This window comes from Hirsutella rhossiliensis (genome assembly GCF_020360975.1).
Source record: "Hirsutella rhossiliensis strain HR02 chromosome Unknown scaffold00008, whole genome shotgun sequence".
Classification (NCBI taxonomy): domain Eukaryota; kingdom Fungi; phylum Ascomycota; class Sordariomycetes; order Hypocreales; family Ophiocordycipitaceae; genus Hirsutella; species Hirsutella rhossiliensis.
This window is the reverse complement of record NW_025408674.1, coordinates 3,054,469-3,068,007: the sequence shown is the minus strand read 5'-3', so window position 1 is coordinate 3,068,007 and position 13,539 is coordinate 3,054,469. Positions and strand designations below refer to the sequence as shown.

The 13,539-nt window shown below is 33.3% G+C and overlaps 1 protein-coding gene across 1 annotated transcript; it reads left to right on the top strand.

The window, feature by feature from the left end:
* Positions 1–1,032: 1,032 nt before the first annotated feature.
* HRG_07758 (alpha galactosidase A domain-containing protein) lies at positions 1,033–4,265 on the top strand (the record flags this gene model as incomplete). Its single annotated transcript, XM_044866229.1, has 3 exons — positions 1,033–1,317; positions 1,652–1,888; positions 4,263–4,265. 3 exons carry the CDS (start codon positions 1,033–1,035, stop codon positions 4,263–4,265), a joined length of 525 nt encoding a protein of 174 aa, XP_044719193.1.
* Positions 4,266–13,539: the final 9,274 nt, after the last annotated feature.

Here is a 13,539-nt window from a genome sequence, read left to right as displayed (position 1 = left end):
ATTAACTAGAGCACGATCAGCTGCTTGGAACTTAGCGGTTAGTGCTACCCCTTATAGCAAGCAAGGGTAAGCCGTGGGGGTTATTAGACAGTTTTATACTCCCAACGATTACTGATCACCAGACCGGTCCCAGTGGTTGATTCCCTTAGGAGCAGCGTTCTCATATTGCTTCCAGTGGCTCTTCCTAATAGAGCCCTGAATTTGACCTGTTATAGCCAGTCATATGGCAGCCAAGCGAGAAGAGCAAGCTTCATGTCTTATGGACATCTCCATCGTCGCCTCCCTAAGTAATCTTGAATTCCTTCTTAGCACTACCGGCTCAGCATATACAGAGAATACCGTCATCCACATCTATCATATTGACTTCGGAACCACGCGGGCAAAAGTGGATTGCACGATAAAAATCAACGCTGCGAGTGACACGTTACAGCCTGCGTTTGGCATAACCCCCCCACTGTCTTTGCGTGCAGCGTCTGAGATGTTCGCAGCTACCTATGCTAAGTGTCTCAGCCTGCACTAGACTTTTTGTCTCGTAGTTAATTGCGGGCTCGTCGACAGAAGATTATCTATTTCTGTGGCGAACTAAGACTGGAGGGACTGGTATAGCTGTAGACATAGTCATACAGCCACTGGAATCGGTCTCAGTTGTCCATCAAATCCGGTTTCCTGCGACTAGCCACCATTATGTGTACTTAAGAATAGCTATGCTTCATTCGCCGGATATTTGAAGCGTCGACTCCCTCTATCGATACTGCGGCTTCGATCGGGATAGCCCGTGGTCATTGAGGGCTGAGCCCAGTCTGCTATTTAAGGCCAAAGTCGCAGCACTCAGCCTGACCTGTCATTTGGGAACATAATTCATAATTCCTCCCGAGTTCCAATTTACATCTTGTCGTCCGAATTTGTGACTCTCACCTCTTCGATAGAGTTAATACTTATTTAATAAGAGTTAATATCAGTAAATTTTGGTGTTATTTCTTTCTTTCTTTCTGACTTCCCTTCTTACTATATCCTACAACGAACGGGAGCATCATGTTGTCCAAGCTGGCTCTAGCCGCCGCCACGGTGCTGGTTACCACCTTTTTGGCCAGTTCTGTCCTCTCACCGACGCCTCGTATGGGCTTCAACGACTGGGCGCGCTACCAGAACGATATCAGCGAGCAACTCTTTAAAAAGGTCGCTGTGGCTATGTCTGAAAATGGTCTGCTCCAAGTCGGCTATAATCGGATCAATATCGACGACGCTTGGGCTTCGATTCAACTGGTTGCAAACGGATCTATGGTCTGGGGCCAAACCAGGTCCCTAGTGGGCTCCCAGGTCTCACGTCCTACCTCAAGTCCAAGGGGTTCATCCCGGGTATTTATTCTGACGCCGGTACCAGTACATGCCGCGGTTTCCCTGGCTCTCTAAATCACGAACGAGTCGATATTCAAGACTTTACCAACTGGGGCTTTGAGTTTCTTAAGATGGATGGATGCTATATGACCAATACCGAGGCAGCTTACCATCAAGTCTATACTACATGGCATTATATCCTTACTCAGACTGGTAGATCTATGATCTTTCTAACTCTGCCCCATGCTACTTCTCGCCCAATCAACCATCTCGGAATTTAACCGACTGATAAACCGTTAATGGCTGGGCCTCACAGTACGGACAGATGGGGCGGGACTCTGCGGATATCGTCTTCTATACAGGGCGCAATGCCTGGGGTAGCATGATGAATAACGATAGGATGAACCGTCGCCTAGCTCGGCACAAGCGGCCTGGCTACTTCAACGACCCCGACTTCCTTAACGTGGACAATACAACCTACACCCTGGATGAAAAGATGAGCCACTTCACCCTGTGGTGCTCCTTCTCCGCGCCGCTGATTATTAGCGCCGATGTAACCAGCCTAAAGGTATTCCTCTTATACGTAAGGGGGATACTAGCGGCTAAGGGATACCAGCTGTCTTATATAGATGACTTTAGTGTCTCTATAACGTCGACCTCGGCTAAGAAGAACGTTCGGCAGCTAGAAGCAATAGCTGCTAACCTATTCGAACAAGCTAAAGACTAAGGGGTCTGCTTCGACCCCTTAAAGATAGAACTTATCTACTTTAGTAGGCAACGGCAGCCTATTTTAGAGGGTATAATAGTAGGAGGCTTATTTTTCGAGGCAAAGCCCTTAGTACGGTGGCTAGGGGTCTTCTTTAATTCTAGGCTCCTATTAAAATAATATATCGAGAAGAAGGTAGCCTCCGTATAAGCTGCCTTCGAAGGACTATCCCGCCTAACCTCTACGTAAAAAGGCCTATTATTTAGAGCCTCTAGACAGCTCTACTAGGCCTACGTAACCTCTATAGTAGACTATAGGGCCTAGCTTTAGTATAAGGGGCCTAAGACCCCTAAGAGCCTAATAAAGCCTTTTTAAAGGCTTTAAAACTAAGCTTTTTTAAAGGTCTTAGGGGCCTTTAAAGGATCCCCTATTAGGGCTTTAAAAGCCGAAGCAGCCCTACCGCTACTAGAGGTACGATTTAAAAGGGTATGCCTCTCCTACGCCCTTTAGACCCTATACTTCTTACCTAGTTACCCTATAAAGCAGGCTTATAACCTAGCTATATAGGACGACCTCGCTAACTTAGGCTCTAACCTAGGGGCCTTAAGCTATATTAAGCTATATATATAGCTCTTCCGCCTCCTTAAAGGCTTAGTAGCTCTTATAAGACTTAATTATAACTTAGAAAGAAGGAAAGCTAGCTAGGAGCCCTTATAGGCCTTAGAGCCTAAGGCCTTTATTATAATAATAAAGGCCCCTAAGCCCTTAGCTAAGAAGTAGTACTAACGCCTTATAGCTAGCCTAGCTAGCCTAGAAGACTTTAGGTTATAGCCCCTAACTTTTTATACTAACGGCTCTAAGGGGTGCCCTAAGGGATCTTTTATAGAGACTAACGCTTACTCCTTTTATAAAATAGGCCTAGAAAATAGGCCTATTAAAGCGTACTATAAGAACCTAGGGCCCTCGATTAAAGTAGCTAATATAGAGCTATTTACGATACTAAGGGTCCTAGAAGACCTAGCTAGGAGGCCTTAGCCCTTAAGGCTTAGCCCCCTTAACCCCCTTATAGATACCTATATCTTTATAGATAGCTAAGCCGCTATAAGGAAGGTTATAAGTTTCTTAGACCTAGCTATATATATTAAAAAGATCTTATTTAGCTTAGAAGCCTTCTATAATATATAGCTATACTAATACCCTAGCTACCTAAGGATCTTTAGTAATAAGCTTACCGACTAGCTAGCTAAAAGAGGCTTAGGGGCCCCTACCTAAGGGACCCCCTTAGTCTTTATTAGCTACTTATAAAGAAAGGTCTAGTAAGCTACTAAGGACTATTAAAAGGGACTCTAGGCTACTAAGGAGGCTAAAGGCCCTAAGGCTAAGGGCCTAGGTAAATACTATACGTTTATTCGAAAGACCCCTTACCTAGCCCTTAGCCTAGAAAAGGACCTTATAAGGAGGCCTAGGCCGACCCTCTTAGCTTTTTACTAGCTTCTTTTTAGGGCCGGCTTTTTATTTTCCTTCTTAAAAAAAACTAATAAGGTAGACCGAAACGACTACTGCTATAGCTAAGGAAGGTATATAGTTAAGCACCTTATCTTAAGGTGCCTAAACTATAGGAGGGAAAGAGATATCCTTTACCGGACCTCTAAGAGATAGGAGGGGGCCCTTAGCCTACCTATTCTCTATAGCTCTAAGGAAGGAAGGGAAGCCCTTTTAACCTTCTTAGCTAAAATAGAGATAGGGATAGCTAAGTAGCTTAAAAAAGAGTAACCTAGGGGCCCTAGGGCCCTTAAGGGGGAAAATCACTATATAAGAGGAACTAAACTAACCTTTTCTTTATCTTTACCTTTATAGCTACCCTTTCCCTAATTAGTTATAAGCCCCTAAGCTCTATAGCTAGCTAGGACTACTAATAAGGGCCTAGGCCCCTATTAGCCTCGCTATAGCCCTAGAGGCTATATATAAGTAATAATATTAAAAAAAAAACCTGCTTAAAGGCCTAGGAGCTTTAGTATCTAGCTAAGAAGTATCTTCTCTCTATTAATTAAGATAAGCTTATATAGTAAGCGACTATTATTAGCTAAACCTTAGATTAAAACGTTTTAACTAAGCTCCTAGTTAATAGCGACCGACTCCTTACTATCTTAAATAAAGGTACTTTAACTAGCTAGCTAACTATACCTTAGGCTTATATTAGTTATAATACTAATACTCTTAGTAAATCTTATAAAAATATCTATATTAAGAACCTATAAAATAGTTAGCGGTTTAGCGTCCCTCTTAGCGCTACTAGTATTACTACCTTATCTATCCTTTCTTATAATACTATAGTCTTTTATATCTCTAAGATATCTAGCCCTATTATACCTACTAGTATAATATTTAATACTATAAGCCTCTTATATCTTACTAATATTAGTTCTTTTTAGTAGTTAAGCTAGATTATATATAGTTATTATAATAGTTAGGTTTAGGTAATTAAATAAGATAGCTATATTAACGGTCTTATTATTATAGAGTAGGTAGAAGTATATATATAGGTGCTATCTATAGGATAATATTAATAAGCTATATAGAGCTCTTTTATATATAGCTAGCCTATATATATATATATAAGATCCGGCCTTTTATATATAACTATATAGCTTAGGCTATAGCCTAAGCTTATAACTTATAATAGTTAAAGACTCTTATACTTATTTATCTTAAAAATTATATTATTAACTCTTAAAGCTTAATTAAGTCTATAATAATAAAGTATAAGATTAATACTTAGACTTATAAACTTTCTAGGAACCTAATTAATAATAGCTTAAAACGCTACTTAACTTAGTATAGTAGCCTATAAGTAAGTTAAAGTTAAAACGTATTTTACTATTTTTAAAACTAATATATAAACTATATAAAGGAAGATTTTATTTTTTATATAATATAATATTAAGTATATAAAAAGATTTTCTCTTATATAAGCTAATATATATAACTTTTTATAATTATATAACTATAACGCTCCTTTACTATATTATAGCATTTAATATTTATATTATAAAAGGGTTTAAGTATAAAGCTATTTAAATTTAGTATCTTAACTAAATACTTTATTTATATTATATATAACCTTTTTATTCTCCTTAAGATATAAACTATTTAAATAATAATAAAGTAATCTTTATAAAATTAAGGATTAAGCTTAAGCTAGCTAATAAACCGGTACTATTAATAAATATTACTTTTATTTTAACTATTACTATTACTATAATTATAGATCCTACTACTTTATTAAATAATAATAGTATATATTACCTTATTATAAGAGTATTTACCCTTAGTATAGGTCTAGGTATTAGCCTAAACCTTAGCTAATAGCGTTAAAGGGTAAGGCGGGCTATATATATAAATACGTATTTAGTATTAATAGGTATAGTATATAGTTAAATGCTATATAGCTTATTATTATAATATAATAAAAGGCACTTATAGTATATCCTTCTACCTACCTTATAATAATATAAGCTATTAATATATTAGACTTAATATTAAAATCTTAGTAGTACTAGCTAAGGTAGTAGTAGTAATAGTAGCTACTATAAAAAGAAGCTTAGTATTAATAGCTATAGTAATAAGTAAAAGAGCTATACTAGTAATACTTATAAAAAGAAGCTTAGTAGTAATAAGATAAATAAGGGCGACTTATAAAGCTATTTTACTAAATATTATAAGACTTAAACTAATAAGCGACCTTATATTAAATCCTTAATACCCTCTTAACGCTAGCCTTAATAAATACGCCCTCTACTATAAAGAAGTTAAAGTATAAAGTAGCCCTTAATAAACGGAAGCCGCTATTATAGCCTACTTATAATAGTAAGCTAAAGACCTTTTACTTTTTTATTAACTACTTAATAGTAAAATACTATATTAATAAGAAATAAGGCCTTAATAGCTATAAGGGGATAGCTTAGTTCTTACTCCTTTATACGCTACTAAAGCCCTAAATATAGTAGGTAGCGGGCTTTTAAGAGTAAGGTAAGCCTAAGAGGATAAAAGACCCTTAAGTATTCTTTAACTACTTAGTTTATACCTTTAGAAACGTATAGGAGTAGAAGAAGCTATAGGATAGGCTATAGACCCTTACTTAGTAAGAGGGGTAGTCCTTTAAGGAGTTCTTACTAGAATTTAAAGAGATATTAACCTAGGCGGCGGTAATACCGCTTAAAAGGATAGCGTTAAGCTTACCTAGCTATAAAACTTAATCTTCTTAGCGCTTTAAGAGCTACTTATCCTTATTATAATACCCTCTACCTATAAGGGCTATATAGCTTACCTTATAAAGGTAGTTTAAGGATATAAGTAAACGCCGCGCTTTTAAAAGCTATATAAGCGCTTAGCTTTAAGTAGGACTAATAAGCTAAATAGTTCCTCCTTACTTAGCTTATCTATACTTAGGCCCGCTCTTAAGTTAGCGGTTAATATAGATAGCGATATTTAGATAGCAGCTATATACTTTAAGGGGCGTAGTAATAGTAAGGCCCTAGCTACTCCGCTAATAGTATAGCTTAGTAAGATAGATAAGTAGGTGCCTTATAAGGAAATTAGTAAATAATATAAAAAGGGCTACTATATACTTTATAGTATAAGTATATATATCGTTAGGTTATACCTTTACCTCTTAGTAAGGAGGCTAATAAAGATATAAGTTACCTATACCTTATTAAAATATAATAATAAAGGAGATAAAAGAACCTTTACTATATATAAAGCGGAGGGAAAAGCTTAGCTTTAGTATAAAGATAGGCCTTAGAGCTTAGTAAGCTAATATTAACTAAGAAGGACCTAGTAAGGTATATTAAAAAAGAACCTACTTTAATATTAGTTATTATTAACTAAACTTACCTTCTTTTTACCCTTATAAATAAAAGCTATTAATATTATACTATAATTAATAAAGTAAAGCCCTTAAGCTATACTTATTAATAAAGAAGATTTACCTTAAGTATATAAAGAGCGCTTTAACTATAATAAAAAGCGCGGTTATTAAAAGTATTACTTAGGTAGCTATAAAGGTTAATAGCCTCTTATAGCTACTAATAGTATATATAGTCCCTTAGCTTAAGTTTCCTTTAATTCTTAAAAAGCTTTAGTTAATATATATAAAGTTATATTTAGTACTATTTTAATAGTAACTATAGTATATACCTAAAGATATACCTACGCTAATAGTAATAGTAGTAGCTAGATACTAAAGGATAAGGGGATCTAAGGGGAATAAAGAAAAAGAGAAAGTACTAAGTAAGGTAAGGTAAAGGTAAAGAGGGCTAAAAAAAAGGTATATTAGTAAAAGAGGATATAAAAGAAGATATTAATACTAATGCTATTTACTAGCTAAGGAGGAAAAGAGACCTCTTTTATAGACCGAATTTTCCTTCCTTCTTCCTTAGATAAATAGGGGCTAAGGGATTATCTAATTAAGAAGAGGGCTAGCTAAAGACTTTACTAAGGATCTTATTAAGGACCCTACTAAGGACCCTACTAAAGACTCTACTACGCGGGCTATATATTCCTTAGGGTATAGATGCCCCCGTTAAACTATATAAAGGGAGGCTATTATTTAGCCTTATATAGTCTTAAGTTTAGTATAATAGTAAAGGGAAAGGAGCGCTAAACGCCTTACCTAACTTATAAGTCGCTTAAAAAGTCTTAGCCTTAGTATTTATAGGTATATTATAGTAAATCTAGAAGTAAAAAGGGCTAGCTATAGCTATAGCGTTAATCTATATAGTTAGCTTAGTAGATATTAAGAAAGTACTATAAATAAAGCGCCCTATATTAAAAGAGGAGCTATAGTAAGCTATCCTACTATAGTTTTATAACTTACTACTACTTTTTTAAAAGAGTAAAACTAATACGTTAAACCCTTATAAGCTAAGTATAAACTACTTAATACTACTTTATATAAAGGATAATAGTAAGGAGCTTCCCTTACTATTTAGGCCGCTATATTATATAATATAAGAGGAACTATTAATATTAATAAAGACCTTTATAGACCTTTTTAATAAGGGATTTATTAAGGCTAGCTCCTTTAAGGTAGTAGCTTTAGTCTTATTTATATAAAAGCTAAAGGGAGGACTTTATTTTTATATAAACTACTAAGTATTAAACGTAATTATATACTTAAACTAGTACCCCCTCTTACTTATAAGAGAGACCTTTTATAACTTAGTAAAGGTAAAATAGTTTATAAAGCTTAATATTATTTAAGCGTTTTATAAGGTATAAATAATATATAAAGAAAAGTAAAAGATAGTATTTTATATAATATATAGCTTATTTAAGTAGATAGTTACCTCTTTTAACCTAGTAGGTACTTTAATTATATTTTAATACTATATTAACTAAGTACTTTAGGGTTTCCTTAGTAAGCTTATATTTATATATATAAATAATATTCTTATTAATTTAAGTAAGAGCTATAAGGACTATATATAAAAAGTATAAAAGGTATTAAACTACTTAGCGGAATATAGTTTATACTTAGACTTAAATAAGTATAAATTTAGCGTTAAGCGTATTAAATACCTTAGCATTATTATTATTATAGGTATAAGTATATAAGTAAACCTAGCTAAGATTTAAGCTATTATAAATAAGCGACCTTAATATTATAATAAGGTATTTAAAGCTTCTTTAGCTTTATTAACTATTACTAAGTTTTTATTAAAGAGTTTTTATAGATTATATTATTACTTAATAAGCTATATTATAAGGTAAGTAAAGGGTTATAATATAAGTAATTATTATTATATTATAATAATAAGCTATATAAGATCTAACTATATACTGCGCTTACTACTATTAAATATACGTTTATATATATAGCTTACCCTACCTTATAATATTATTAGCTAAGGTCTAAGCTAATACTTAGACCTATACTAAAGGTAAATACCCTTATATAAGGTCCTTACCCCTCTCTTTATAAGCGGTCCCTTATAACGTTAATCTTATACCTTAGCGCGTAGCTAAGAGGTAAATAACCTACTAATAAGCCCTTATTACTCTTTCCTCTTAACTATACTATTATTATTAGTATTAGTAGTAGTAGCTATAACTATAACTATAAGTCTCCTAGCGCTTAGCTATACGCTACCGCCTATATATAAGCTAACCTATACCCTTATTAGTTATTTAAATAATTTAATATATCCTCCCTTACCTTATCTTACTTTTTTACTAAGATTAATAACTTTATCGATTACGCCCTTACCTCGCTAGCTACCTTACCTACTACCCCCGCCGCCTTAGTCGCGCCTACTACCGCTCCGCGCTACCCGCTACTTAGCTTCTTAGCTATTAATTTTAATACCCGCGCCGCCGCCGCCCTTACTATGCTCTCCGCTACCGGCCGCCGCGATAATAATAATAATAATAATAACGATAATAATAATAAGTATAGGTCCTCGCTGCCCTCCTTTATAAGCCCCTCTACCCCTATTCTTATAAGTATTACTAACTCCTTATACTAGTATAAGCGTGCTATAGCCTAGGGCGCTACCTATAATTCCTCTTTATATATAATATACCTTATAGTCCCTCTCCTAAGCTAACTAAGCCGGCCGCCCTTAGGGCAGCTACTTCTTATATACTTAGGCTAGCCGCGCCTATAAGGTTATACCGCTTATTCTTACCTATACTACTATAGCTTAGAGTACTACGGAGCTAGGTAAGGACTAAAAGAAAGCTAAGCGCGCTTTAACTACTACCGCCGCCGCTTACTATAACTTATAGTTCCTTAAGCGCGCCGCCCTTATACCTAAGTATATAAGCTCCCTTTCCTATACTTTCTATAGCGCTAACTCTCTCTCTCTCTTAAGGGCACCGTCGCCGCCGCCTTAGCTGCCCCCGCTACCTCTACTACCGCCGCCTCTACTACTACTAGCACTACCGTTATAAGAGCGCTACTAAGAGGTATAACCCAATAAAGCACTCGGGTATATAGTACTAATATATTAGTAGGGTATTAATAAGGAATTATACCTACCCCGCTTATAAGTTATAGACTACTTACTACTTTAATAAAAGAAGAAAAATCCCTCTTTTTATAAGCTTTAGTCTTACTATAAGGAGAATATAATATATATAGTATAGTACCTCTAGCTATCTCTACTACCTAACTAATCGTACTATAATATATATTCCCTTATAATTTCTAAAGCTTTCTTTTTTAGTTACTTAGTAAAGATAGCTACTTAAAGAAAACTATATAACGCTCTTATAGCGCGATATAGTAGTTAACTAGTTAAGGCCTCTTTATTACGTATATTAAGTATCTACTTAAGAGATAAAGAATAAGAAGATATATCCTTAAAATAGACCCTTATTATAAATAGCGTTATAACTATATTAAAGATATCGCTACTTATAAGTATAAGATAACTATCTTATAAGGAAAAGCTTATAGCTTTATAAGTATATATTAAGGAGCTAGAGGAAATAAAACGCTTATAAGATCGCGTTATATAATTAAAAGAGGAAATTACTAAACGCGCTAGTACTATTACTATTTATTTAAGGAAGCGTCGATAGTCCTACTCCCTTAAATTAAATAGTAGTTATAATAGGGAGGTTAAGATTAAAAACATCGCTTAATTATCTTAACCTACTAATATATAGAAACGTTTAGACTAGACTTATAATCTAAAGGACGCCTTTATAGTAGCGCTTAAACGTTTTTATTATAACGAAATAAAGATCTTCTATATAATAGATTATATATATAGTAACTATAAAGTAAGATAGCGCCGATACTTTAAAGAATAAACGCTGATTAACTAAACTAAATATAGTATAGATTAAGTATACTTTAAAGAGTAAATACTTATCTTAATTAAGGATACTATAAATAAGGAGATATTTTTAGTAATATAATTAAAGGAGGCTCGCTAACGAAAAGGCTAGTCCCTCTTAGAGTTTAGCTTATACCTTAACTCCTTAAAGAGGTATTTCGAACGCTTATTAAAAAAGGTATATACTCTTATATTTTTTGCTAAGTTAGAGCTATAACTTTAAAACTAAATTAACCTTTATTTAATACCTATTTATAACCTTCGTAGTATAGTAGTTATATACCTAGGAAGCCTACTAGCTATAATACTAGAGTTAGTTTAAGTCCGGCTAAGGGCACGATTAATTTTTAGTCGGACTAGTAAACTATACTAACCTACTTATTAATTAGCTAATTAGCGCTTTTAAAAGCGCTTATAAATATACTAGTAGTCTAGCCTAGCTATAAGTAGGCCGGCCTAGACCTCGCTTACTTAGACCTAGTAATATATATATTAGGACCTCCCCTTAACCTTAGTCCGGGCCCCCTAACTAGGAAAATAAAAACCTAGGGCCGATACTAGTAACTTAATAAGTATAGTATAAAGCTAGTATAATAACCTAACTACCGGCCTAGCTAAAGGCCGGTATTAATAAAAAATAGCCCGCTAAGCTTTATAGTAGAAAAATAAAGTAGAGCCTAGAAAGATATTATTATAGGATAAGGTTAAAGATAATTATAAAATTAACTATTAACTATTAACTAAAAACGCTCGTACTACCGATTAACGCTATATACCCTACGTATATAAAAGAGTTACTTTCTAAGGTTACTTTATAATAAGGCTAATACGATTCTAACTAACTATAACGATACCTAAGATAGCTAGCGTAAGATTCCTATATATTATAACCGCGACCTAGTATAAGGGCGGATATAACGACTAGTATTATTCTTAAGGGATAAACCTATCGAGGGGTTTATATTAGTAGATATAATAGGGCGTAGTCTAAGTAATAATAAGTATATTACGTTAGTAATAAGTTAGAGGTTATAGACTATAGACTATAACTAGGTAATTAAAACTAAAGATAGAATTATAATAAAGATTTATATTAAAAGCTAGAGAGCTATCTATTTAAAGGAGTAAAAGTAGGTAGCTATATATACCTATAGAGACTATCCTTAAATTACGGTCCTAGCTATAATCCCCTTTATAGCTTACTATAGCTTACTTATAAGCTATACTCTTAAGTAGTAATCTATTTATATAAGGCTTACTTAGCTTATATATACTTTAGGTAAGCTAAGCCTAAGTAACTTCTTATCCTAACTATTATTTTAAGCTACCTTATTATATAAACTTAGCCGGCTCTCTTATAGCCTACTAACTATAGTCGTAATATAATATCTCCCCTCCTTTTAGTCTTATCTATAAGACCTACTACTACCTTAACCGCTATATATAAATATACCCTTATTGCGCGTATATATATTCCCCGTTCGTCCTTTTTATCCTTTAGGATATACTACTAAAAGTATATTTAGTTATATATTAAAGGATTGTTCTTATAAGACCCTTAAGCGTATTTATTTAGCTAAGTCTATTAATTATCTTAGTTTTAATATTATACTATATTCTTTTTATTCGTCGCGCGGCTTCTGCTATAAAATACTAGAGAAATCTTCTAAGTATACTAAATATATATAGCGGAGTTATTCCTATAATACGTTAAGCATAGTAATTAGCTCTTATAAGTAACTTTATTATCTTACTTATTATTTTATAGCTAATATATTTCTTAGTATCCTAAATAAATCTAAAGTCCGATTAATTAAATAAAAAAGAAGAAATTATTAAGGAGCGAATATTAAAAGCTTAAGCCGACCTAAATAAAGCCTTAGCTCGTTTAGCGCGGCTTCGCCGTTAAAAGCGCTAGCTAAAGATAAAGGGTACTAAGATAGTCTATTAAGGCCTTTATTCCTTAAATAACCTTAATAAGGCTAAGCGCTAAGAATCTAAAGCGGTAGTCGATATTTAGTCTATAGGTAGATTTAATATAATTAATTAAAATACTATTAGTTTATTAAGCGAGTTTATAATACCTAAGATAGATTTTACTAGTAGAACTATCGAAGTAAAGAACTATAATAAGTTAAGTGCTTAAGTAGTTCCTAGGTATTTTCTTTTAGTCTATATCCCTTTTACTTAATAAGGTATTTCTATTACTAACCTTATTTTCTTATATTTAGTATTTATTTAGCTTTATATTCTTAATTATCGCTAACTTCGATTTTATTTTATAGTTTAGCGTTTTATAGTACTAGTTTTAATAATAAGATATAAAATATCGGGTATATCTATATTATTATTAGTAGCGAAAGTTCGTAGTTAACTTTTAAAATAGCTTTCTTAACCTTAAATAGTCTAAGTTTCTTAAAATCTAATTTATTACTTAGTTATTTTATTTTAATATTTCGTTATATAAGGTAGACTATATCTCCCTCTTAAAAGATTAGTCCCTATAATCTTTTCCGATTATAATAAGTAGATATTCGTTCTTTAATAAATTAAAGTTCTTATTATATTTCTTTATATAATTTTCGTAGCTAATCTACTTATAGTATCGCTCGTTCTACTTATAGTCCTTATTAAGTAACCTTAAATACT